The sequence below is a fragment of the Scyliorhinus canicula genome, chromosome 16, assembly GCF_902713615.1.
Source record: "Scyliorhinus canicula chromosome 16, sScyCan1.1, whole genome shotgun sequence".
Classification (NCBI taxonomy): Eukaryota; Metazoa; Chordata; class Chondrichthyes; order Carcharhiniformes; family Scyliorhinidae; genus Scyliorhinus; species Scyliorhinus canicula.
The window spans coordinates 40,575,657-40,599,913 of record NC_052161.1 but is presented as its reverse complement, the minus strand read 5'-3'; the positions used below and the strand labels follow the sequence as shown (position 1 = coordinate 40,599,913).

The 24,257-nt window shown below is 46.2% G+C and overlaps 1 protein-coding gene across 1 annotated transcript in view; it reads right to left on the bottom strand.

Annotated features, from left to right (window-relative positions):
* The window catches only part of dock1 (dedicator of cytokinesis 1), a 763,650-nt gene that overhangs the window by 311,372 nt on the left and 428,021 nt on the right, over positions 1-24,257 (bottom strand). Inside the window, 1 exon segment of the mRNA XM_038821673.1 lies at positions 9,153-9,254. Within this exon segment, the coding sequence (XP_038677601.1) occupies positions 9,153-9,254 (102 nt within the window).

Sequence of the window (24,257 nt, the reverse complement as noted above, 5' to 3'; positions counted from 1 at the left end):
TGAAGACGGACCTGATGACCGGCATCATGATCATCGTTAGATCACTACAGTTACGCGTGTTATCAGCCCCTATATCATTCACCACACAGGCCCCAAACATGACCACCCAACACGATACCCCTAGCCCTGCCACTACACCACAAATAGAAACAGCCACTGTTACCCCAACATGGTGCAAAAACATCATAAAGTGGTATTCCCTTTCGTACACGGCAGAAGCCCTATTGATTATTGCAATACTTTGCAATATCGTCCGGACACGTAGGCTTCAGAAATAGCGAAGGAGAGCCTCCCGCCCTCCAGTATACACACTTAGACTCTTCTCAGACTCAAACAGACCCCACACTCTTTTTGAACCCTTTTTCTGTATAATAAATTCCTCGGTTTTCAAAATAAATTACTTTCTCTGTAAATAGCATAAATGTTAAGTAGAAATGTGATGCTGCTATTGTTTATTTTGTACTGTAATATAAGTTATTTTGGTTATTAGCTAGCAGCATAAGTGTAGTTTAGCTAAGGACAGTTAGAGGTTCCCCTTTGTGTAAAGAAATTGAAATGTATGATGGAATGTTGTCATGCCCCCTTAAGAGGTTTTTTATACATGTGTGATGTGTTAAAAAAGAACGTAGGTAAATGTTTCAATCCATAGGACAGAGTAGGATAGAACCTGTCCTTGATTAAGGGTACCTGGCACACCAGAGAACAGAAGAAGATTCAGTAGTGTGCTCCATCATGCTTCTCGTTTAGGATCAAGAGGACGGACTGTAGCCATCTCAACTCCTTGATATGCATCTGCTTTGCAACATATCCAGTCTTTGCTTTAATCGAGAAGCACCATATTCATTTTTCGTAATCTCATTCATTCTTTATTCTCTATATACTTACTTGTCTTTTTATAAAGGATCCCAGATTCCGCACATTTAAAAAAAAAGAACACTCTATGGTGTAGCGGGTGGCCACTTTGTGGCATCATAAGGCAGCGTTGCACTTCAGTCCTCAACCAATTTAATAGAATTTAAAACGTGGCCAACTGTGACTAATGAGGCCTTCAGCAAACATGCAATGAAGTCGAAATACTATTCCAAGCAATCTTTGCCAATCTGAGCAATTAAAAATGGTCAATTACAAAGTACTGGAAATACACAAGTATATTGACATTTGGAAAGTGGAAAGACAGGTTAATGTTTTGGGTGAGGACCCGTTGCCAGAAATGATGTAGTACAGACCCATTTTACGGATGACCAAAGCAAAGATTGGAGGTAAAGGTCAAGAATACCGACATACTAACTACTTTTATAAAGTCTTTAATAGCATTAAAAATGTTAAAGGTGAAAAATTATTGGATGACAACTTACAACAAGAAACATGGATGTTCCCAAAGCCTAAAGGGAAATCTGGACAATGAAAGATTCCGGCAGGCACAGAGCCTGCATGTATATTCGTGAGCAGATAACCCAGACAGCATCGAAACCCCCAACCGATTAGCATTTTAATGGCCCATCTCCGTAAGACAAAGGACTGATACTCAGGTAACCGATACAAGTCCAGACACATCAGCGCCACTCCCTTTATTCAGGAAGCATAAACAGCAAGGTCAATGACCGCTTAGGACACGCCCACCCATCAGGGCACCCGCCCCTTTATTGGCTCAGATTGAAGGCAGCAATCGAGGACTGCCCAATTAATTGGGTCCAAACTTAAGGACTGCCCAAAAGAGCGCACCCCCCCCCCCCCCCCCCCCCCCCCCCCCCAAGGATAAAGAGAGACACTGCCATGTGTTTGATCTCTTTTGGACCTGGTGCTCCGGCATCATCCATCTCCAACTGCAGCACCACAACCAGAAGCAAGTCCAAGTTCAACGCCCGCTACCAGACGGATGAGCCCAGCTGAACAGCAGTTACTTCTCCAGACCCAGCAGATCCAGATTCGAACAACGGACACTGTTCCTCTGACCTAAGCCGGGTGCCTGAAGTTAAGTACAGGTTGTCACAGTTGTTAGGTGTAGTTTAGCTCGTAGTGTTTATGTTGCATGCATAAGTTAATCTTGTGTGTAAATAAAGTATCATTGAACTTGAACTAACTAACTGGTTGTTGGGTCTTTGATCGATATCCGGTTGAACCTTGTGGTGGTATCACTTGATACCTGGCGACTCTGAAAGCAATATAATATCAATATCTAGTCAAAGGAAGGGCAACCTTATTGACTGCCATATTTATAGCGAGTAAATATAGCCACAATTAGATCTCGAGATAGCCCAGGTGAACTGTGGATGGAGTATTTCATAAATTTACACTTTATTGTTCCAGGGTCTAGTATGCATTATACAAAATTAGATAATTTGCTTCTGAATCCTGGCTGGTGTTAATCATGGCACAGAAGGTGTGCTCACAGTACTGAGGGAATGTTACAATATCAGAGGTGCCATCTTTCTGATGGGGTACTGAGACCCTGCCTGCCCTCTCAGATACCCATGGCCAATAATTATCCCTCGACCAACATCACTAAAATAGATCATCCAATCATTATACATTGCTCTTTGCGAACCTTATTGTAATAAATTTGCTGCTGTGTTTCCTACATTGCAATAGTAACTACAGCTCAAAAGCATTTTATTGGCTGTAAAAATACTTTTGGACTTCCTTCCTTAATTATGATACTGATTGATAGATTTCAGGACATGCTAATGGGCCAGCCCGTGTGCCACATGGAACTAGTGCAATTCTAACAGACGCAAACGCCAAATTCACTGCAGGCGGGATTGGCACTCGAGGGCCTGACAATCACCACCACCACACCCCCCAAACTCGGCCCCAGCAGGTGGACTGGCAGGTAGTGCTGGCCCACAATGGGCAATCCCCTGGCCAGATGTGCTGAGCTACTACCTTCATGCCCCTGGCTCCACCCGTCTCACGCATCCTCAGTCTACACCACGCAAGCCCCACCAACCCCCCTAGAGGGCAACAGGACACACCCGTCAGCAGCCCCCTTGCACCCCATGCCAACACCCGTATCATCCCAGCCATGGCCGGGTACCCTACATACACACGTGATAGAAACCTACTTTATTACAGGTAATAAAGGTTTAAGAGAAGAAATAACTCAGTGCCATTACACTATTAAAAATCATATATTAAGCCATGACAGCAGAGAATGCTGAGAGCATGGGAAAAGATCTGATAAGGAAGTCAGTGTTCAAACTTACTATCCACATTGCAGAATAGACTCATTGTTATCATTACTGGGCAAACATCCCAGTTCCCGAAAACATGGTGGGAAACAGGTGGTTTGAAAGATATAGAAGTTCTCCCATGCCATATTATCTCTTAAAACTTGAAGACATTTCGGTCAATTAGATGAAATATAATTATTTTAACCCAATCATAGTCAGAAAGGGGACAGAACCTAAAAAGATTATGATTTCCTTATGAGACAGGGAGATAACCTTTTTGTCTCTCTCCAAAATCATCTTTAATCTCTCTCGCTCACTGAATTCATCTTTAACCTAACCTTTGAAACCTATTTCTACTGTGCTTTGCAAACAGCTATTTACTTTTGTTTCATTTTTGTATTGTGCATTTTGATCTGAAGAAATTAAACCGAACTGAATTGTATTTTGAATTCAACTCAACCAACTGTATTTGCGTTGGACAACAACTTTCTAGATTCTGTATTCTTTTAAAATTTGACTTGATCAATAGACTTTGAATAAATAAAGCTATACTTGACTTCACCCAAGAAACTCAGTCTCAAGTTCTGGAAGATAGTGCGGCGACACATAAATATATTAATAAAATACAGATCCATCAACAGGGTTCCAGCCGCAGAGCTCATACATGGTCTGCGTCCAAATATGTCACACTGTGTATTATCTGTCCTCCCAAGAGAAGGAGGCCCACAACCATAGGCAGCGGGAAAATACTGGAGGGGGCTGCCGGATCTGCGGCCGCTCTGGTCTTTTCCCGGTTGCTTCTGGAAAGGGCAGTCGCATCAGTTTTGGAGATGTAGGCGCACAGCTGGGAACTACATGAGAGGGTGTCAGCAACCATCCAGCGCCTGCAGGTGCATTGGAAGAGTCCACCCGTCTGCAGGAGGTGGTGCCGAAAATGCATGCCACCCAGGCCAGCACTGCATGGGTGGCATCCGCGGGTGCAAATATATCGGCCATAGGTCAGTATGTTCAAAGCCTGCAGCATTCTGTGTGGGCGGCAGCTGAGGCACAGGACAGGGTAGCAATGTACCAAGGAAACATGGACATTGTTGCAGCAGAATGTGGTCCAGTCACAATGGGCCATGGCTGCTGGCGCCTCGAGAGCATTGGCCTGACACTGGCTGACCCGAACCAGACGCAGAGGAATCTGACACAGTCATTAAGTGACGTGGCATGGTCCCTGGGTGATGAGGCACAGTCCCAGAGGGAGGTGGCATAGTCTCAGACGGACCAGACACAGTGCCAGAGGGATGTGCACAGTGCCAGAGGGACGTGGCACAATGCCAGAGGGACATGGCAGTGCCAGAGGGACATGGCAATGCAAGAGTGACATGGAAAGTGGCAGAGCGACGTGGCACAGAGCCAGAGGGACATGGCACAATGCCAGAGGGACATAGCATAATGCCAGAGGTACATGGCAGTGCCAGAGGGACACGGACAATGGCAAAGCGACATGGCACAGAGCCAGACGGACATGGCACCGAGCCAGAGGACATAGCACAGTCCATGTGCTCCATGGTGGGCAGCACGGTAGCACTGTAGATAGCACAATTGCTTCACAGCTCCAGGGTCCCAGGTTCGATTCTGGCTTGGGTCACTGTCTGTGTGGAGTCTGCACATCCTCACAGTGTGTGCGTGGGTTTCCTGTGGGTGCTCCGGTTTCCTCCCACAGCCCGAAGATGTGCAGGTTAATTGGATTAGCCATGATAAATTGCCCTTAGTGTCCAAAATTACCCTTAGTGTTGGGTGGGGTTACCGGGTTATGGGGATAGGGTGCTCTTTCCAGGAGCCGGTGCAGACTCGATGGGCCGAATGGCCTCCTTCTGCACTGTAAATTCTATGATAATCTATAATAATCTATGATGACTGTAAGCATGGAGACCCTGGTCAAGGCAAGAGCAGGTTTCCAGGACTGGCAGTGCCAGATAATGGCGGAGCCACTGGGGCTTGCTCCAATCACACCCTCGGCCAAGGAGTGGCCTGGGGGAAATTGAGGGGGGAGGAGGTGATGGTGTCCGTGCCAGTAACTAACGCAGGAACATGGGTTCACTGAAATTCCGAACTGCCTCGGCCCTGTGTCCGTAGGTTGTGGGGAATGAGCTGGGCTGGGTGCAGAGGGTGGGCCTACCCAGTTTGTTATCCATCACCCCTACCATGCAACCCCCCCCCCCAGCCCCAACCCTGTCACCCCAGAAGGACTGTGTGCCCCTGTGATGGAATGGGTAACACGCAAGTAAGGGTCACTGGTGGGCAGTGGAATATGACACCGGGCGGGAGTCAGATGTCGTCAGCCATTGTGGAGCACCAGAGCTCATCACAGAGCAGGTCATCATCATCCTCCATCCCATGGGCCTGACCCACTGATGCTGCCGACCCTGGGCCACCACCCTGTAGTGCAGCCGTTGGGAGCATCAAGACGTGATGCTGAGGTGGGAGGGATGGGTTGAGGTCGGGGGGGGGAACTGTCAGGTGCAGGCTGTGGGGACGGTTCAGCCGCCGATGGCCAGGTCCCCGAGCCGGTGAACCTGGAGGCAATCACTTTGTCTTGTGCGCGACGGCACCGGCACACACGTCGTGCGGTCTCCTTGCCTGACCGGGCCCCATGTCCTGTCCATCCTCCTGCTCAGACGAGGCATGCGTTCCTCCACCTCCAGCATGTTGCCCCTCTTCTGTGCTATGTTGTGGAGAATGCAGGAAACCATGATGCACGAGACGTTCCCAGGGCTGTATTGGATGGCCACACAAGTGTTCCAGGCACATGAAGCCCATCTTGAGGACACCAATGCACCGCTCAATGACACCCCTGGTTGTTGCATGGGTGTTGTTGCAGCGGTTCTCCGCGTCGGTTTGAGGCCTCCCGATAGGAGTCATCACCGCGGGTAAAACTTGGTGCTCAAGAGCCAAGTCGCCACAAGTGGGTTCGCCTCAAGGGTGCTGGGAACGTTCGGTTTGCCAAGACGAAAGCTTTGTGCATGCTGCCTGGATATCGGGCGCAGTCGTGCACCTGGTGGTCACAGCCAACTGCACATTGAGGGAGTCGCATCCCTTCTGACTGATGAAGGGAACCCCCTCATGCGCCAGTGCCTGCAGGGGTACATTTGTCCCGTTGATCACTCCCAGGACCTTGGGCACGCCAGCGAATCCTGCTGCCCAGTCAACCTGGTGAAGGTGACATGTTGCACTGACCAGGCATATGGGACATTTGCCACAGCGCAGATGCCCCTGTGCACAAAGGTCTGGGAGATCCCAGACAGGTCCCACTCGGGAAGGACCCCGTGGCATAAACGTTCAGAATGACCATCATCTTGACAACCACCAGAAGTGTGCGTCCTCACACATAGCCTCATGGTTCCAGATGCGTCCTCATCTGGCACAGATGTCGCATGGTCTCTTTGCACAGCTGCAGTCGGCGGCGGCACTCCGGCAGGCCATTGTCAGGCACCAAACGCCACAGTGCATGCGATCGCTGTTCGTGGTGTGCTGGGCACACCGCATGCATCCCCAGCAGTGGGGCAGCGCCACAGGTGGGTGTACTAAGGTGTGCCAACACCTGGTGGCCACTGGCTGTGCTGGACCATGCACAACCCATTGATGGGCCGGTGGGATCTGGGGGTTCCTGAGGGCAGGGGGGGGGAGAGCAACCCCGTACAGCCGGTGGCACGTGCACATTCACGAGACCCGGTGGACAGTTAGTGGGGTGCGCAGCCAGTTAGCTCCCTTGCAGGCCACGGCAGCAGCAATCTACGGCCAGCTTCACCAGAGGGATACCCTGACCCTAAGGCCCTTCTTCTGGTCACCCCGCGCTACTCACCTAGGCTCCACCAGCCAGCGGCACAACTGTCAGCCCTCTGTTGCAGCTTTGGTGACTTACCTACACTCACTCCCTCGGCAGCCATGGCGCCTGGTCCCTGTTTTTAAATGCCACAAGTGTACCTCACCATCGTCACTTGCGCCTAGCAGAAGCGGAGCATCGTGGGAGGCCAGAGACTGCCAGGTCGGGCCCGTTAAAACTGTAGAATGTGCGCAGGCATAGGGCGTTGAACGTTTGATGCCGCTATCGTGGCGTTGGAGCATGGCATTCCACTGGATGGCCAGCTCCATTCTTGATTTTCAGCTGACGCCATATTCTGTGCCTGATCGCTGTTCACGATTCCGACGTCAGCTGACGCAGAAACCAGCACAGTGTGTGAGGAGTGGGGTGAAGAGATGTTGTATGTGAGGGGGGGGGGGGGAAGACAGTGTGTGTGAAAGGTGTGGGGGAAGAGTGTGCCCCTGAGGACTGGGGAGGAAAGAGAGACTGTGTGCGAGGGGTGGGGGTGAAGACTGTGTGTGCAAGGGGTGAGGGGGAAGGAGGAGTGTATGAGAGTGGGGGGGGGAAGAGAGAGTGTGTGTGAGCAGTGGGGTTAAGCGAGGGTGTGCACGAGTGGTGGGAAAAGATGTGTGTGAGAGTGGAGGAGAGGAGAGAGAGTGTGTGTGTGTGGGAGGGTAAGGGATAAGAGAGAGGTTATGTAAGATATGGTCTTCGGCCTTCAGGGGGAAGCAAAATTGAAACTGAGCACAGGGCCCCAAGACCTGTAAATCTGCCTCTGCTCAAAAGAGAGATTTAACTGTAATTTTTATGTTAATTTAGGTTCCTTAAAGATGCAGTTGATAAATTCATTGCCCAGTATGAAACTATGCATTACAGACACACAAGATTCCAAGCTCAATTCCAGGTTATGAGTCACTATCTTCAGAAGAGAGGAGAAAATTGAAAACTCATACCTGTCGTACCTTTATTTTTAACATTAAAAGTGTTATTTTGTTGCACAATAGCTTCTATTTTATAGATTATATTAATCTGTGATTATAAAATTTAGCAATCGGACTCCTTCACTTGAATCAAAACGATTTTTGAAAAGAGTATTGAACAGTTTTTCTCCCTCAATAACTGAAATTTCTGATTTCCAAGTAATGATTTGAAGGAAATGTTTCATATTTCACAATGAAATTATTAAATGAATGATTAAAATGTCTTTGTGCTTTTATTCATTTTTTTCCTGGCTTCCAAAAGGCAGTGTTTGCATTTTATATCTGTGCCCAGAATTGTGACTATGAGCTGAATTTGGATTGTACAGTCTGAACATGTTCAGTATATCTAATCTCTCAGGTGCGTCAGTATTGTTCAGTCAGCAACTAATGGGATATTTTTCTTTAACTCTGAGTACTTTCAGCCCAGCAGCTTTCATTCAAATAATTTTGAAAAAGATACATGTCACAAGCATTACTGAGAACAAATTTCTATTGCAGTACATTTCCTTTAAAGAAAGAAAACAATGTTATGGTGATGGAGCTGGTATCAATGTTGCTTTCTCCTCTATGAACTGACAAATATTTTAGAGATAAAGGAAGGAAAATGGGAGAAAATAATATTGTACATTGTATGGGAGTCTCTGACGAGTTGCAACTTAACCTTTGGGAAATAAATGGAATGAGAGAAAGTGAATGAAGAATTAAGGATGAGGTGAGTGACAACAGAGTAAAGAGTGGAAGGTGTCGGTTTGTATAGGCAGTTCAAAGAGTACAAGAAAAGTACAGTGATAGAATTGAGGAAGATGTTGGAAAAGTCAAGAGGTAGGAAGTGCTCTCGGGAAAGTCACGAGGTGGAAAATGTGAGGCCAGTGAAGGGGAAGAAGTGTGATCGAACCATCAAATGGGAAGATTGTGATGAACTGCTAATTTATAGGATCAAACAATATTCCACAAAGCTTTCAAAATTAATCGAAGAGCATCCAAAGTTTACTTTCAAAAGTGCAATTAAAAATCAAAGTAATTTTACAATATATTTGAAATGCACAGTCAGGATGAAATATTTAGACTTCACTGTGGCATAATAGAAACCTGTTCAATGCATCGTACACCTCAGTTCTGAAAGCCAAGTGCACAATTAGTTGTTTAACTTACTACAACATCTGATCTCATCTTCCCATAGGTCTTGATTAAATGGGCATAATGATAATCTTCCATCTGCCTCAGGATAGCTGTCATGCAAGCAACAAAGTTGCCCTGAAATGAAAAAAAAGTGTAATTACTGTTGGATAAAAAAAACATTGCCATCATGTATCTTACAATGCACCGAAATGAATTATTCCCTGGAAATATCCCTTTTTATCTGTTCTTAAAATTTCTTAAAATTATAGGTTAATTTAAGTGGCAAGTTTATGATTAACACAAAGGAATTTTTAAAGTTGTTAAATTGTTGAAATCGAGTGAGGACCAAACCTGTATGCTCAGCAAAGCAGTCAAAGTCTCTGGCATTGGTCGTCCCAGCCCACTTAGATTTGATGCCACATTGTCAAATTTAGTTACAAAGTTTTGATGAGTTCTGTTGGATCCTGCGGACACTACAGGGTAATTTTCAATTTACTGCTACAGCATTAGCTAGCATTGTAGACTGGATGCAAGTTTAGAAACTGACTGTCATATACTGCTTCTTGAGGAAGAAATCTTTCAGATATTGATTCCTTACTTTTGTAGGGTAACTTAACTGCTTTGGCTACTTTTTTTCTCGATAAAATTGATCCCATTTACTCTATGTAGTTGATTTCATAGCATGGAGGCAACATAAAACAAAAATGAACCTGGATATATGCAGTTACTTGAATGTTGTTACTGTGGCTTTCAATATTAACTTGTTGAGAATGTTTTTTAAAAATATTTTATTGAAGCAGTTAAAATTTTCAGTTTAACACATTAACATTTCTTAAAACAGTCATGTGGGCCAACACATGTATATATATTTTAAAAAAGAACCCCAAAAGCAACACAATGTCCCCAACTGCCCGGGCCCTATTTCCTAGCTACCCGTATACTGAGTTCCCTGTCCTTATTTAACGCTGCCATGCCTCATATTTTCTCCCCCCCCCCCCCCCCCCTTAGTGCTGATGTTTAATTTTCTTTGAAGAAGTCGATGAACGGTTGCCATCTTTGGGCGAACCCCTGAGTTGATCCTCTCAAGGCCAACTTGATTTTTCCCAGGCTGAGAAACCCTGCCTTATCGCTGACCCACACACCTGACTTTGGGGGCTTCGGGTCCCTCCATCCCAGCAAAATCTGTCTCCGGGCCACCAGGGAAGAGAAGGCCAGGACATCGGCCTCCCTCCCCCCCTTGGCCCCCGGATCATCCGATACCCCAAATATTGCCAGTTCTGGACTCGGGGTTACCCTCCCTTCCAGGACTTCTGACATAACGTCTGCAAATCACTGCCAGAATCCCCTCAGCTTCGGATATGCCCGGAACATATGCACATGGTTAGCCGGACTAGCCCCACACGGCCCATATCCATCCTCCACCTCCTCAAAGAAACTGCTCATCCGGGCTACCGTCATGTGAGCCCTGTGGCCCACTTTAAACTGGATGAGGCTAAGTCTGGCCCAGGACGAAGATGAATTAACTCTCAAGGCTTTTTCCCACTTTTCCATTTCCAGCTCCTCTTCCCACTTCTGCGTCATCTTGTATATCTCCAAAGTCCTCCCTGCGCCAACCCCAGTTTTTGACATCACCTTGTCCTGCAGTCCCCTAAGGGGGACTGCAGATGTTGTGCCGAGCAATGATCACCCTACTTAAACCCACGTAACCTGTATACCCGTAACCCAACAATCCCCCCATTAACCTTACACTACGGGCAATTTAGCATGGCCAATCCACCTAACCCGCACATCTTTGGACTGTGGGAGGAAACCGGAGCACCCGGAGGAAACCCACGCACACACGGGGAGGACGTGCAGACTCCACACAGACAGTGACCCAGCCGGGAATCGAACCTGGGACCCTGGAGCTGTGAAGCATTGATGCTAACCACCATGCTACCGTGAGGCCCCCTAAGTAACCCCCTAAGTTCAGTAACATAAAGCAGCAAGTCAACCACATAAATACAAACCCTGTGTTCCACACCCACCCCCCACTAGTCGATGCTCTAAGGGCCGTTACACAAGGCTCTATGGCCAGGGCAAACTGTAATGGAGAGCGGGCATCCCTTCCTTGTCGCTCTCCTGAGATTAAAATAGTCTGACCAGGATCAGTTGGTTCTCACATTTTGGAGAACAGGCATCCCTGCCTTGTCCCTCTCATAGAATTTACAGTGCAGAAGGAGCCATTCGGCTCATCGAGTCTGCATCGGCTCTTGGAAAGAGCACCCTACCCAAGGTCAACACCTCCAGCCTATCCCCATAACCCAGTAACCCCACGCAACACTAAGGGCAATTTTGGACACAAAGGGCAATTTGTCATGGCCAATCCACCTAACCTGCACATCTTTGGAATGTGGGAGGAAACCAGAGCACCCGGAGGAAACGCATGCACACACGGGGAGGATGTGCAGACTCCGCACAGACAGTAACCCAAGCCGGAATCAAACCTGGGACCCTGGAGCTGTGAAGCAATTGTACTATCCACAATGCTACCGTGCTGCCCTAATCTCTCCTGAGATTAAAATATTCTGACCGGGAGCGGTTGGTTCTCACATTTGTCACCGGGGCCTGATACCACAGCCAGACCCAGTCCACAAATCCCTGCCTGAAGCCCAACCTGCCTAAGATATCCCATAGGTACTTCTACTCCACAAGGCCGAAAGCCTTCTCCGCGTCCATGGCTACTACCAGCTCAGCCTCACATCCCTCGGATGCCATCATTATAACATGATGTGGAGATGCCGACGTTGCAAAGGAGTAAGTAATATTCATTCTACTCCCATGGGGTGAGCACAGTAAGAAGTCTTACAACACCAGGTTCCTCAGATTCACCTGAGGAAGGAGCAGTGCTCCGAAAGCTCGTGTTTGAAACAAACCTATTGGACTTTAACCTGGTGTTGTAAGACTTCTTATTGTGATCATTACAACATTGAGAAGCCGCCTAATATTAGACGTCAGGTGCCTGCCCTTCACAAACCCCATCTGATCCTTACCTATTACCGCCGGGACACAATCCTTTATTCTGGTGGCCAAGATCTTTGCTAGTAATTTAGCATCCACATTCAAAAGGGAAACTGGTCTGTTTGATCCACAGCTCTCCGGGTCCTCATCTCACTTGAGGATGAGAGAGATTGATGCCTGTGATAGCGTTGGGGGAAGTATTCCTAACTTGGATTAATTGAAAGCCTTGACTAACAGCAGTCCCACTAGCCCAGAAAACACTTATAAAATTCCACTAGGAGTCCGTCAGGTCCCGGGGCCTTACCCGATGCATTGCCCCAATCCGTCTATCACTTCACCCGAGCCCAATTGGGCCCCACAAGACTTCCACCAGCTTCTCAACTACCTTTGGGAACTCTAGCCTCCCCAGGAATTGGTGCATTCCCTCCTCCCCCCCAGGGGGTTCAGACTTGTATAAACGGCTATAAAATTCATGGAACACATCATTAACTGCCCCTGGGTCCCTCACTACTTTCCCCCTCACATCCTTAATTTTCCCCATCTCTCTTGCCGCCTTCTACTTCCTCAGCTGATGCGCCAACACCCTACTAGCTTTCTCCTCATATTCGGACACTGCCCCTTTTAACCTCCTCAGCTGTCCCTCCGCCCTGCTGTGGAAAGGAGCGCAAAATCCATTTGAAGTCTCTGATGCTCCTTCAGGAGCTCCTCATTCGGCAACTCCGCATATGTCCTGTCCACACGCGAGATTTCTCCTACTAGCATTTTGAGCTCTGCCCATTCAGCCCTCTCTCTATGGGCCCAAATCGAAATATATTCTCCTCTGATGACTGCTTTCAATGCCTCCCACAACACCCCAGCTGCGGTCTCTCCCATGTCGCTGATGTTTATATACCCCCTGAATGGCCTCCCCCACACGCTCACATATCTTATCGCCTGCTAACAGCCCTCCATCGAGCCTCCACTGTAGGTGCTGAGAGTTTCCCATGTTCACCTGTAGGTCTAGCCAATGTGGCGTATGGTCCGATACTATGATTTCTGAATAATCTATGCCCACTACCCCCGTTAATAATGTTTTGGCGAATATAAAAAAAGTCAATCCTGGAGTACACCTTGTGAACATGGGAGTAGAATGAATATTCCTTACTCCTTTGCTTCTCAAATCTCCACGGATCAGCACCTCCCATGTGCTCCAAGAACCCTCGCAGCTCTTTTGCCATTGCTGACACATTCCATGACCGAGAATTCGACCGGTCCATCCTAGGATCTAAAACCGTATTAAAGTCACCCCCCATGATCAACCGGTGCAAGTCACGGTCCGGGGTTTTTCCCAGCATCTTCCTAACAAACGCGACATCGTCCCAGTTTGGGGCATATATATTCACCAGTACCACTGCCATTCCCTCCAGTTTCCCACTCGCCATGATAAATCTGCCTCCCGGGTCTGTCACCACGTTCCCCAGCTCGAACGCCACCCTTTTATTAATCAGGATGGCCACCCCCCTTGTTTTGAAGTCTAATCCTGCTTGTTTTGAAGTCTAATCCTGAATGAAACACCTGCCAGACCCATCGCTTTTTCAGTCTACATTGAATCCCCAGCTTCAAGTGCGCCTTCTGTAACATGGCCACGCCCACTTTTAACTATTTCAAGTGTGTGAACACATGGGACCTCTTGACCGGCCCATTCAGGCCACGAACATTTCACACAACCATTCTGGTCGGCGAGAGCTCTTGCCCCCCCTGCCCTGTTGATCAGCCAGCCCCTAGATCCGCCCAATGGCGGCAACCACCATCTAGTCACCATCTCCAGCCTCCTGGAAGTCCCCAAATCGTCAGCAGTAACGCCGCCCCCCCAGGTGTAATTTTTCAGCTCACCCCCCACTTTGCATCCGGGAGTTAGCCTTATCAGCTAACCGAGCAGCTCCACCCCTGAAGCTTAAAAGTTTACCGGCTGCTGGATCTTGTACACGCCAGCTCTTAACATAGGTTTTCAGAACAATAGCACCGTGCAAAAAGCAAATGCTCCCTCCACTTAAGGCCCAAACTCAATGGCCAACCCCTCCACTTTACACCATCTTATCAATCCCATCACCTTCAAACAGAGCCCCTGTAATGAACTCCAATTGGCTTTATTGGTCGGCCAATTGGAGTATGAGCTCCCTCAATGATAGCTCATTGAGGGGGCCCATATAATCACCTGTGTAGGCTTTGTGAGCAGTCTTAAGTTGACTGGACTGCTAGCAGCACTGTTTGTAGCTGCTCCTGTAATATCGTTATTGTAAATAAATATTGGTGTGGTGACGGAACTCCTGCCTCCCGTGGATTACTACAGTGGCGACGAGGTAAACTACGAATTTTGCGGAGACCAGCTGCTGCACTCGGAGGGTAAGCCTTGCGATTTTAAAAATGCCATTTTTTGGGAGGTTAGAGGCATTCGACCCGGCTATTGAGGACTGGTCCCAGTATGTGGAGAGAATGTGTTACTTCTTCCGGGCAAATGATATACTGACGGACAAAATGAGACGGCATATCCTGCTGTCGGCGTGCGAACCCTCCGCTTTCGCCATTATACGTAGTCTGACTTATCCCGATGCGCCGGACACGAAAACTTTCCAAGAAGTAACGGAATTGGTGAAAGAGCACTACAACCCAATATTGGTGTGGTGACGGAACTCCTGCCTCCCGTGGATTACTGCAGCCCCAAACAATAGAAGTGTAAACAAACAGGGTAGAACGTAGAACAGTACAGCACAGAACAGGCCCTTCGGCCCTCGATGTTGTGCCGAGCAATGATCACCCTACTTAAACCCACGTAACCCGTATACCCGTAACCCAACAATCCCCCCATTAACCTTACACTACGGGCAATTTAGCATGGCCAATCCACCTAACCCGCACATCTTTGGACTGTGGGAGGAAACCGGAGCACCCGGAGGAAACCCATGCACACACAGGGAGGACGTGCAGACTCCACACAGACAGTGACCCAGCCGGTAATCGAACCTGGGACCCTGGAGCTGTGAAGCATTGATGCTAACCACCATGCTACCGTGAGGCCCTAAATGGGTAAATGGAGAGTCAGAAAAAAATTATAGATGTAAAAACACAAACAGATGACTTTCCCTCCTAGACCATCTTAATTTGAACTCTTCTTCTCCCCCTCCATTCTTTTTTCCCCCCTTTATTATTATTTTACTTTTTTTTTTACAAACACAAACAAAAAGGAAGAAACTGTACCTTCGTACATACACTGAAAGGTCAAAGTTTGGTAACTCAAAAAGAAAAAAACAGCCCCCCCTTCTCTTCCCGGTCAACGCAACTCAAGTTACAGTGCAGAGCAGAACTTTTTGATGTAAATTGCTACCGAGCAGTTTTCTCTTTTTACTAAGTCCTTCTGGGTCTCCCAGGTTGTTGTCTTTCATAAAGCCTGCTACTTCTTCCGGCAAGCCAAAATACAGTTCCCGTTCCTCGTAGGTTACCCAAAGACTGGCCGGGTAGAGAAGTCCAAATTTTGTTCCCTTCGCATACAGCGCCGCTTGAACTTTATTGAAACTCGCCCTCCTCATAGCTAGTTCTGCTCCCAAGTCCTGGTAAACCCGGATCTCTGCTTCTTCCCATACAAACCGTTTCATCTCCCTAGCCCATCTCATGATGCATTCCTTGTCCAGGAATCGGTGAAGCCTCACCACCAACGCTCTCGGGGGCTCAGCACACTGGGGCTTGCACATCAGTGCCCTGTGAGCCCGGTCCACCTCCAAAGGCCTGTCGAACGCCTCTGCCCTCATCATTTTCTCGAACATCCTCACAACATATGAACCGGCATCTGATCCTTCCTTTCCCTCCAGGAGACCGATAATCCGAATGTTCTGCCTGCGGAGACGATTCTCCAGGTCCTCCACTACAGCTAGGAATTTCTAATCTTGCAATTATTTAACATTATAAAGTCCTAACGACAAACTAGAGCATTGATTTGACTTCAGCAGAAAAGTAGTGTTGAATATCTATGAGGCAGGCCTGACTCACTCATACTCTGAATTATATTAGGGGCTCTAGTCTATTCTCTCCCACTTTTGACTTTTTAATCTGGCTGGTATCCTCTCTGTCTCAGCATAGCACTTTATGCTATTGAGCCTGATTTTCAACTCGTTGGTTTCCTCATCCGACAGAACTAATGTTACAAGTGATCTTAGGGAAAATAAGGAAAATAGAAGAGGAAAACAAAAATTAGAAGAGAAAAAGGTTAAATGAAAAGTGCGGGGCAGACTACAAAAAGAGGAGAGCTGAAACAGGAGTGATGTGGAGGCAGGAGAGATGGGATACAAAATGAGGGGGAAAAATTTGGCTGATGAGGAATGGAGTAACAGGGGAAAGAAAAATATGAGGCATACATCAAACAATTCTAAATTTACAAACACAGTTAAACATTAGAACCGTATGTCTGTTTACTCCATATTCATATTCCCAAATCAGCACTGAATAAGATCCCATCGATTTGTATTTAAATGTTTGCATTCTTGCAGAGCCCCACAAATTTTGTGGTTCAGTTTTAATCATTCAAGTGCCACAGATCACATAATTCCACACTTGGTGGCTGAGAAGAAATGGCTTTGCAAATGCTATGCTCTGTTGATAAATAATATAGTAAAAATGTTTAACTTATTCCAATATCATTTCATATTTTACTTGAAACAACCTAAATTAAGTAGTCTTTATGTCCATCACTGATACACTTGTAGCATACCCATCAACCTCCATGTGTTCTGCATAAAGTCAGGTTTCTGGACTTGGTGTTCACTCAACTATGTTTGTAGGAGATTATTAGAACACTCATCAAAGTTTTAGCACCAAAGCCAGGCAGATTTTTGGTGAAAGTCTGAATCCAGCCAAATTAGCCAAATTCTGGATTTAAAGATGGCAGAAGCAGGCAATCAATCCACTCGCAGGAGGCAAATTGCAATTTTTAGCACTGAGGTCTTTCACTTACCTACGAGATCCAGTATACATGCCTGACCAATCCAATACGGGTGCGACCCATCATTCCCTCTACCCTTCCAATCATCTCCCCGAGGCCTCCGATCCCCTCTATACCTTGCACTACCAATCTCCTCTATGAAGCCATTGATTCCAGCAACAGTATCACAGTTCTGATCTCCCCATTTCCTTATGTTTTCCGGCTCCATGCCTGATCACTCCATGCCTTCAGTCAAAATGATCCCTGGCTCTGAGCATCAAATTCTCCAACTCCCTACCTAATCGTCGCTAGCTCCCCTGCTGCGGTCAGGTGCTAAAGGACAGAGACCAACAGCCTTTGATGGGCTGCAGTCAGGAAACTCGAGACCTAGGAAAGCAATCGGACCACCTTTTCAATTTGGGAAATTCATTCTTCCACGTATCAACCACAAAGCTCTCCTACTTCCTTCCTGCCTCCGAGTTAATACCCAACCCACTATGACATGATTAAAAATATACGTAAGGCAACACAGCCCAAGCACTATCATTTCGCAAAACAAAGATTGTAGGACCAACAACACAAAGACCAATTCTAACCTCAGCCTCATCAGTCACTGAAGAGCATGGATGGTAAAGGAGAAATACCATTTTAGAAGCTGACCTTAAAATCACACTATAATCAAACCACAGACAAGCTTAAGATCAGATACTGTTGCAAAAATCTGTTGAGAAATTAGATATGTTTTATGTTAATATGGTGTTCAAGGTCTTATTACAGTAAGGTTAAATATATTTAACTGTATTATGTCGCCTTTTCAAAGAAAATGCATTAATGTGAATTTCCAGTCACGTCTGATTGCTGCTCTCATCCATCAACTTGTGCTCCGAAGGCACCTATTCATATAAAAATATGTATGAAAGAAGCATAAAATCATTCTGTATGCATGCAGTTTGGATAGTTGGCTCCCTAGATGCATGAAAACCCATTTTCTACTAACAGGTCTTTTACTGTCTCAGAATGGATAAAGTGCTCCAATATTCCTAATCAGTTATAAGACCTCAGTTTTAAACTGAATCTAATATTTTTGTTTACCAAAAGCATTTAAAATTACACCAGATGACTTAGTTTCTGGCATGAATTTCCCATAAAATGAAAAGAAACTACTAGCTGAAATTAAATTTAACAACATGATTTGATTCTGATTTGCATTTTGAAATCTAACAAAACAATTGCTATCTCAACTATAATTAGTGATTGAGCTCTTGCCCTCATAACAAAAATCACAACACTTGCTAGATTCTGTTGGTATGCCAGTGCTGTCTGCGAGGTATAATAGCCAGTATTCTAAAGCTAGACGGAGGGTATATTACTCACAAAAATATAAAATTCAACCACCACATTAGAAAAAGACATTCTGAACACTGCAACAGAACAAGCAGCAAAAATATTAACGTTCAATTCAGCTTCCATACATTTCATGTTTATTCCATCAGACATTAGTAAATGACTTGGGTTCAAGTTTTAATTGGGGGCATCCATGAGGGAGGTGAACTCTACTCTATCTTGCTGAGGGCACAGTGCCAACAGCTGTAATAATAAAAATAAAGTAAAAATTATACTATCTGGCAGACACTTTATACTGCAGTTCGAGAGATAGGGTTTACCAATATACAGTGATTATGTGGAACAGTTCAGGATTATATTTCATAGTGCAGAAAATATATTTCAAGGTTAGATTTTAGACTAATTGTATGATCATTTGCAATTCTGGAACAGGAGCTGTATGGCCAATCAAATCAAATTCCTTCCTTTATAATTTAAACTTCAAGAAATTCATATCGAGACAGACTGTATTTAGAGGTAATCATGGTCCTTGACTTTCTCATCTGGGAGGCATTCAAATAATCTGTTTTGAGGGGTGACAGAATCTCATCTGCCTCTGCAAAGGGACAAAAGGAAAGGGAAGACATCTATGAACTTACAGATGATAAACGCATATGCACAGCAGTCTCTGCAGAAGGACTGTGATTATTTGATACTTTATCGGAAACTAAACCTGGTATGGATAATTGCTGTAATACAGAATTTTCTAAAGTGGAAGTGATTGCCTCACCCTACTCATCTTGGGCATTTACAACTTACGCAAAGGTAGAACTCAAAGAAGTGATAGAACTTACTGAATCTGAATAGTTTATTAAAAAAGGATTTATTAAAACACTGAGCATCTGCATGAACTTCCTCCCTGCACAATTTGACTTCTTGTATTGTTGCCGAATTAATCATGTCAAATTTTCCCTCATAATTTCCTACGTCGTTACTTGTTTGTTGTGCTCTGCCTCCATATATACAGCACTGAGATTATGCAAATTAGCCAACAAAAACATTGGACTATATGTAAACTACAGTCCAAAAGCACCAGTACAAACCAGAGAGCATTTTCTTTAAAAAAAACATAACTTATTCAGTCAAGGCAAATCAACCACTCAGAAGCTATCCCCTCTATAGCATATCCGCCTCTTGTGTGAATAACTGGGGATTTAATTTATCTTTTTCAATCTTCTGTGCATTGCATAAAGGGAATCAAATCTAAGAGCAGTCTTCATATGAAGCGGGGTGGGCTGGGCCAGGGTGGTGGGACTTAAAGTCTGGACTAGATTGTAAAGGTATGGATTTCAACTGTACTGGGGACAGTCCTGCGGCAATGCAGGGCAAAGAACTCAGAGCTGGAATTTGGGGCATGCTTCACTGATGAATTTTCAGTCTGTCAGCAATGAGGAGAGATGGAGTGCAAGAGCCAGACAGATTTGGTTACAGGGGAACAGAAATCAAGCACGTTGAACAATGTTTGCAAATACAAATTTTAATCTCTTATGATTGCTTTCAAAACATCCCTCCCGGATGGACTGTATTTTCATTATGGAAATGGGAAGCCGAAATCAGAAAAGTTCCCATCCCTGTTAAGGAGATTCTCACTCACCAGACTTTTATTATTGGAAGCAGGAATGCAATAGACTTATAAGTTCAGAAGATATCGAAGCAGAATTGGGCCATTCAGCCTATCGGGTCTGCTCCCCCATTCTATCATGGCTGATATGTTCCTTATTTGTAACCCACAATGCTGCAGACCAAGAGCCGGATTGCAAAATTAGCCAGAGCATCTCCTCCCGAGAACACATGACCGAGGAGCAGAAGTAGGCAATGTAGCCTCCCGAGCTTAAACACCTTCAAAGTGATCATGGCTGATCCCTTCCTGGCCTCAACTCCACTGTCCTGCCCTTTCTCCATAACATTTCAACCCAATACCAATTAAAAATCTGTCTAACTCCTCCTTAAATTTACTCACTGTCCCAGCATCCACTGCACTCTGGGATAGCGAATTCCACAGATTCACTGATTTGTGAGAAGTAGTTTCTTCTCAAATCTGTTTAAAATTTGCTACCTCCTTATTCTAAGATTATGACATCTCATTTTAGAGTGCTCCATGTCTACTTTATCCATACCTTTTAGCATATTATATACCTCGATTTGATCTCCCCTCATTATTCTAAATTCTAGAGAGTAAAGGCCTAAACTGTTCAATCTCTCCTCATACAACAAACCCCTCGGGCGCGATTCTCCGCTGCCCAGGCCGGGTGGGAGAATCGCGGGAGGGCCGCTCTGCCCCCCCCCCCCCCCCCCCCGCGATTCTCCCACCTCTCTGAAAATGGCGTGTCGCCGTTTTTCACGGCGACCTGTGATTGTCCGGCCCGGATGGGCCGAGCGGCCTGCCATTCCTGACCTGTTCACGCCGGCAGCAACCACACCTGGTCGCTGCCAGCGTGAACATGGCGCCAAAGGCTCGTTAGTGGCTTGTGGAGGGGGGGGGGGGGGGGGGGGGGGGGGGGTGGTGGTGGAGAGAGGAGTGAGCACCACAGCTGTGCTCGGGAGGGGACTGGCCTGCGATCGGTGCCCACCGATCGTCGGGCCGGTGTCTCAAAGGGATGCACTCTTCCCCCTCCGCCGCCCCGCAAGGTTAAGCCGCAACATCTTGCGGGGCAACGGAGGGGAAGACAGCAACCGCGCATGCGCGGCTGGCGTCATTAGGCGCCGCCGCCGCGTCATTCTCGGTGCGCCGGGCCTTGACGCCAGCGACAAGGCCCGGCGGCCGAGAGTTACGGCACACCGCTCCTAGCCCCCCCCGGGGGAATAGGGGGCGAGGAGCGGCCTCCAACGCCATCGTGAAACACTTCGGGTTTCACAACGGCGTTGGGCCTTGCAGAAAATTCCACCCCTCATCTCTGGAATCAATCTAGTGAACCTCCTCTGAACTGCCTCCAATGCCACGACATATTTCCTCAAATAAGGAGACGAAAGCTGTGCACAATACTCCAGGTGCGGTCTTACTTATCCATGTTAAACTCCATCTGCCACATTTTGACCCATTCTTCTAACCTATCTATATCCATTTGTAAAATTCTTATTTCCTCATTCCAACTTACTAACCCACGTATTTTTGTGTCATCTGCAAATTTGGCTGTAGAGCCTTTTATTGCTGTATCCAAGCCTTGTATAGTTGCAGCAACACTTATTTACCTTTATACTCTACTCTATTTGCTTTAATGACAACATTCCACTTGCTTTCCTTATTATCTGCTGCACCTAGAACATAGAACATAGAACAGTACAGCACAGAACAGGCCCTTCGGCCCTCAATGTTGTGCCGAGCCATGATCACCCTACTCAAACCCACGTATCCACCCTATACCCGTAACCCAACAACCCCCCCCCCCCCCCCCCCCCCCCCCCCCCCTTAACCTTACTTTTATTAGGACACTACGGGCAATTTAGCATGGCCAATCTACCTAACCCGCACATCTTTGGACTGTAGGAGGAAACCGGAGCACCCGGAGGAAACCCACGCACACAGGGGGAGGACGTGCAGACTCCACACAGACAGTGACCCAGCCGGGAATCGAACCTGGGACCCTGGAGCTGTGAAGCATTTATGCTAACCACCATGCTACCCTGCTGCCCCTGCTACCCTGCTGCCCCAGGGTTCTTCATGCTTGTTTTCTGTGACTCATGCATGAGGACACCCAGATCCTTCTTCAGCGGAGCATCCCTAAGTTCCTCCCCATTTAGATAATAAGTTGCTTTTCCATATTTCCAACGAAAATGTATGACCTCATACTTATCCATGTTAAACTCCATCTGCCACATTTTGACCCATTCTTCTAACCTACCTATATCCATTTGTAAAATTCTTATTTCCTCATTCCAACTTACTAACCCACCTATTTTTGTGTCATCTGCAAATTTGGCTGTAGAGCCTTTTATTGCTGTATCCAAGCCGTTAATATAGATTGTAAATAGCTGGGGCCCAAGGATCGAACCCTGTCCCCTACTAGTTACATCTTGCCATCCAGAAAAAGTCCCATTTATCCCGACTCTCTGTCTCGTGTCCGTCAGCCAGTTTTCTATCCAAGCTAATAAGTAACTCTTAATCCCATGTGATCTCACCTTGTGAATGAACCTTCTGTCCGGCACCTTATCAAATGCCTTCCGGAAGTCCAGATATGCTACATCTAAAGTATCCGTATTCACGTTGCTTGTTGCATCTTCGAAGAACTCAAGCAAATTATTCAAACATTATTTGCCCTTCATAAATCATGCTGATAGCACTTTGGCTTTCCAAATGTACTGATATTACGTCCTTGATAATTAGTTCTAACAATTTTCCAACAACAAGTGTTAAACAAACTGGTCTGTAATTTCCCACATTCTGCCTCCCTCCGTTTTTGAATAAGGGTATTACATCAGTATTTTTCCAATCCAGTGGAACCTTTCCCGTGTCCATGAAATTTTGGAATATTATAACCAATGGATCCACTATCTCTGCTGCCACTTCCTTTAACACCTTAGGATGTAGGCCATCAGGTCCTGGGGACTTGTCAGCCCTCAATCCCAAGAGTTTGTTGAGTACCGTTTCCCTATTGATGCCGATTGTTCCAAGTTTCAACCTTTGTATTACCTCTGAATTGCCCGTTCATATAGAAAGGATACTAGTGTCCTCCACCGTGAAAACTGAGGCAAAGTATTAATAAGAACATAAGAACTAGGAGCAGGAGTAGGCCATCTGGCCCCTCGAGCCTGCTCCGCCATTCAATGAGATCATGGCTGATCTTTTGTGGACTCAGCTCCACTTTCCGGCCCGAACACCATAACCCTTAATCCCTTTATTCTTCAAAAAACTATCTATCTTTACCTTAAAAACATGTAATGAAGGAGCCTCAACTGCTTCACTGGGCAAGGAATTCCATAGATTCACAACCCTTTGGGTGAAGAAGTTCCTCCTAAACTCAGTCCTAAATCTACTTCCCCTTATTTTGATGCTATGTCCCCTAGTTCTGCTTTCATCCGCCAGTGGAAACAACCTGCCCGCATCTATCCTATCTATTCCCTTCATAATTTTAAATGTTTCTATAAGATCCCCCCTCATCCTTTTAAATTCCAACGAGTACAGTCCCAGTCTACTCAACCTCTCCTCATAATCCAACCCCTTCAGCTCTGGGATTAACCTAGTGAATCTCCTCTGCACACCCTCCAGTGCCAGTATGTCCTTTCTCTTCTGTAGCCAGCCTATTCTTTGACCAAACATAAATACGGAATCATTCCACTATAATTAAACTTACATCGTTTAATCTGTTGTTTATCTCCCAGGCAACCTGGTCACATAATCATTTGCTGGAAGCCAAGAACTTTACCAGAAAACATATCTGAGAGTTAATAAGGGGACCATCACTTCAACACAAAATGTAGACTTTTCCCCATAAAAGTACATTGGCCATCAGTGAGAGGGCAATTTACAGAAAAGAAAGCTTAATGAAAAAGCCTGCAAAGCAGGTTAATTATTCCAAATCCAGCATGGTATCCCATCTCCATATTACAAAATGCTACCCTTTTCTTTGGGCAAGCTACTACTAGACCACATTCAATTTCATAGATTCATAAAATCCTTATAGTGCGTAAGGAGGCCATTCGGCCCATCAATTCTGTACCAATAGGTCTACAAAATTATGAGGGACATAGGCAGAGTGGATAGTCAGAGACTTTTTCCCAGGGTAGAGGGGTCAATTACTATGGGGCATAGATTTAAGGTGCGAGGGGTAAGGTTCAGAGGAGATGTATGAGGCACATTTTTTACACAGAGG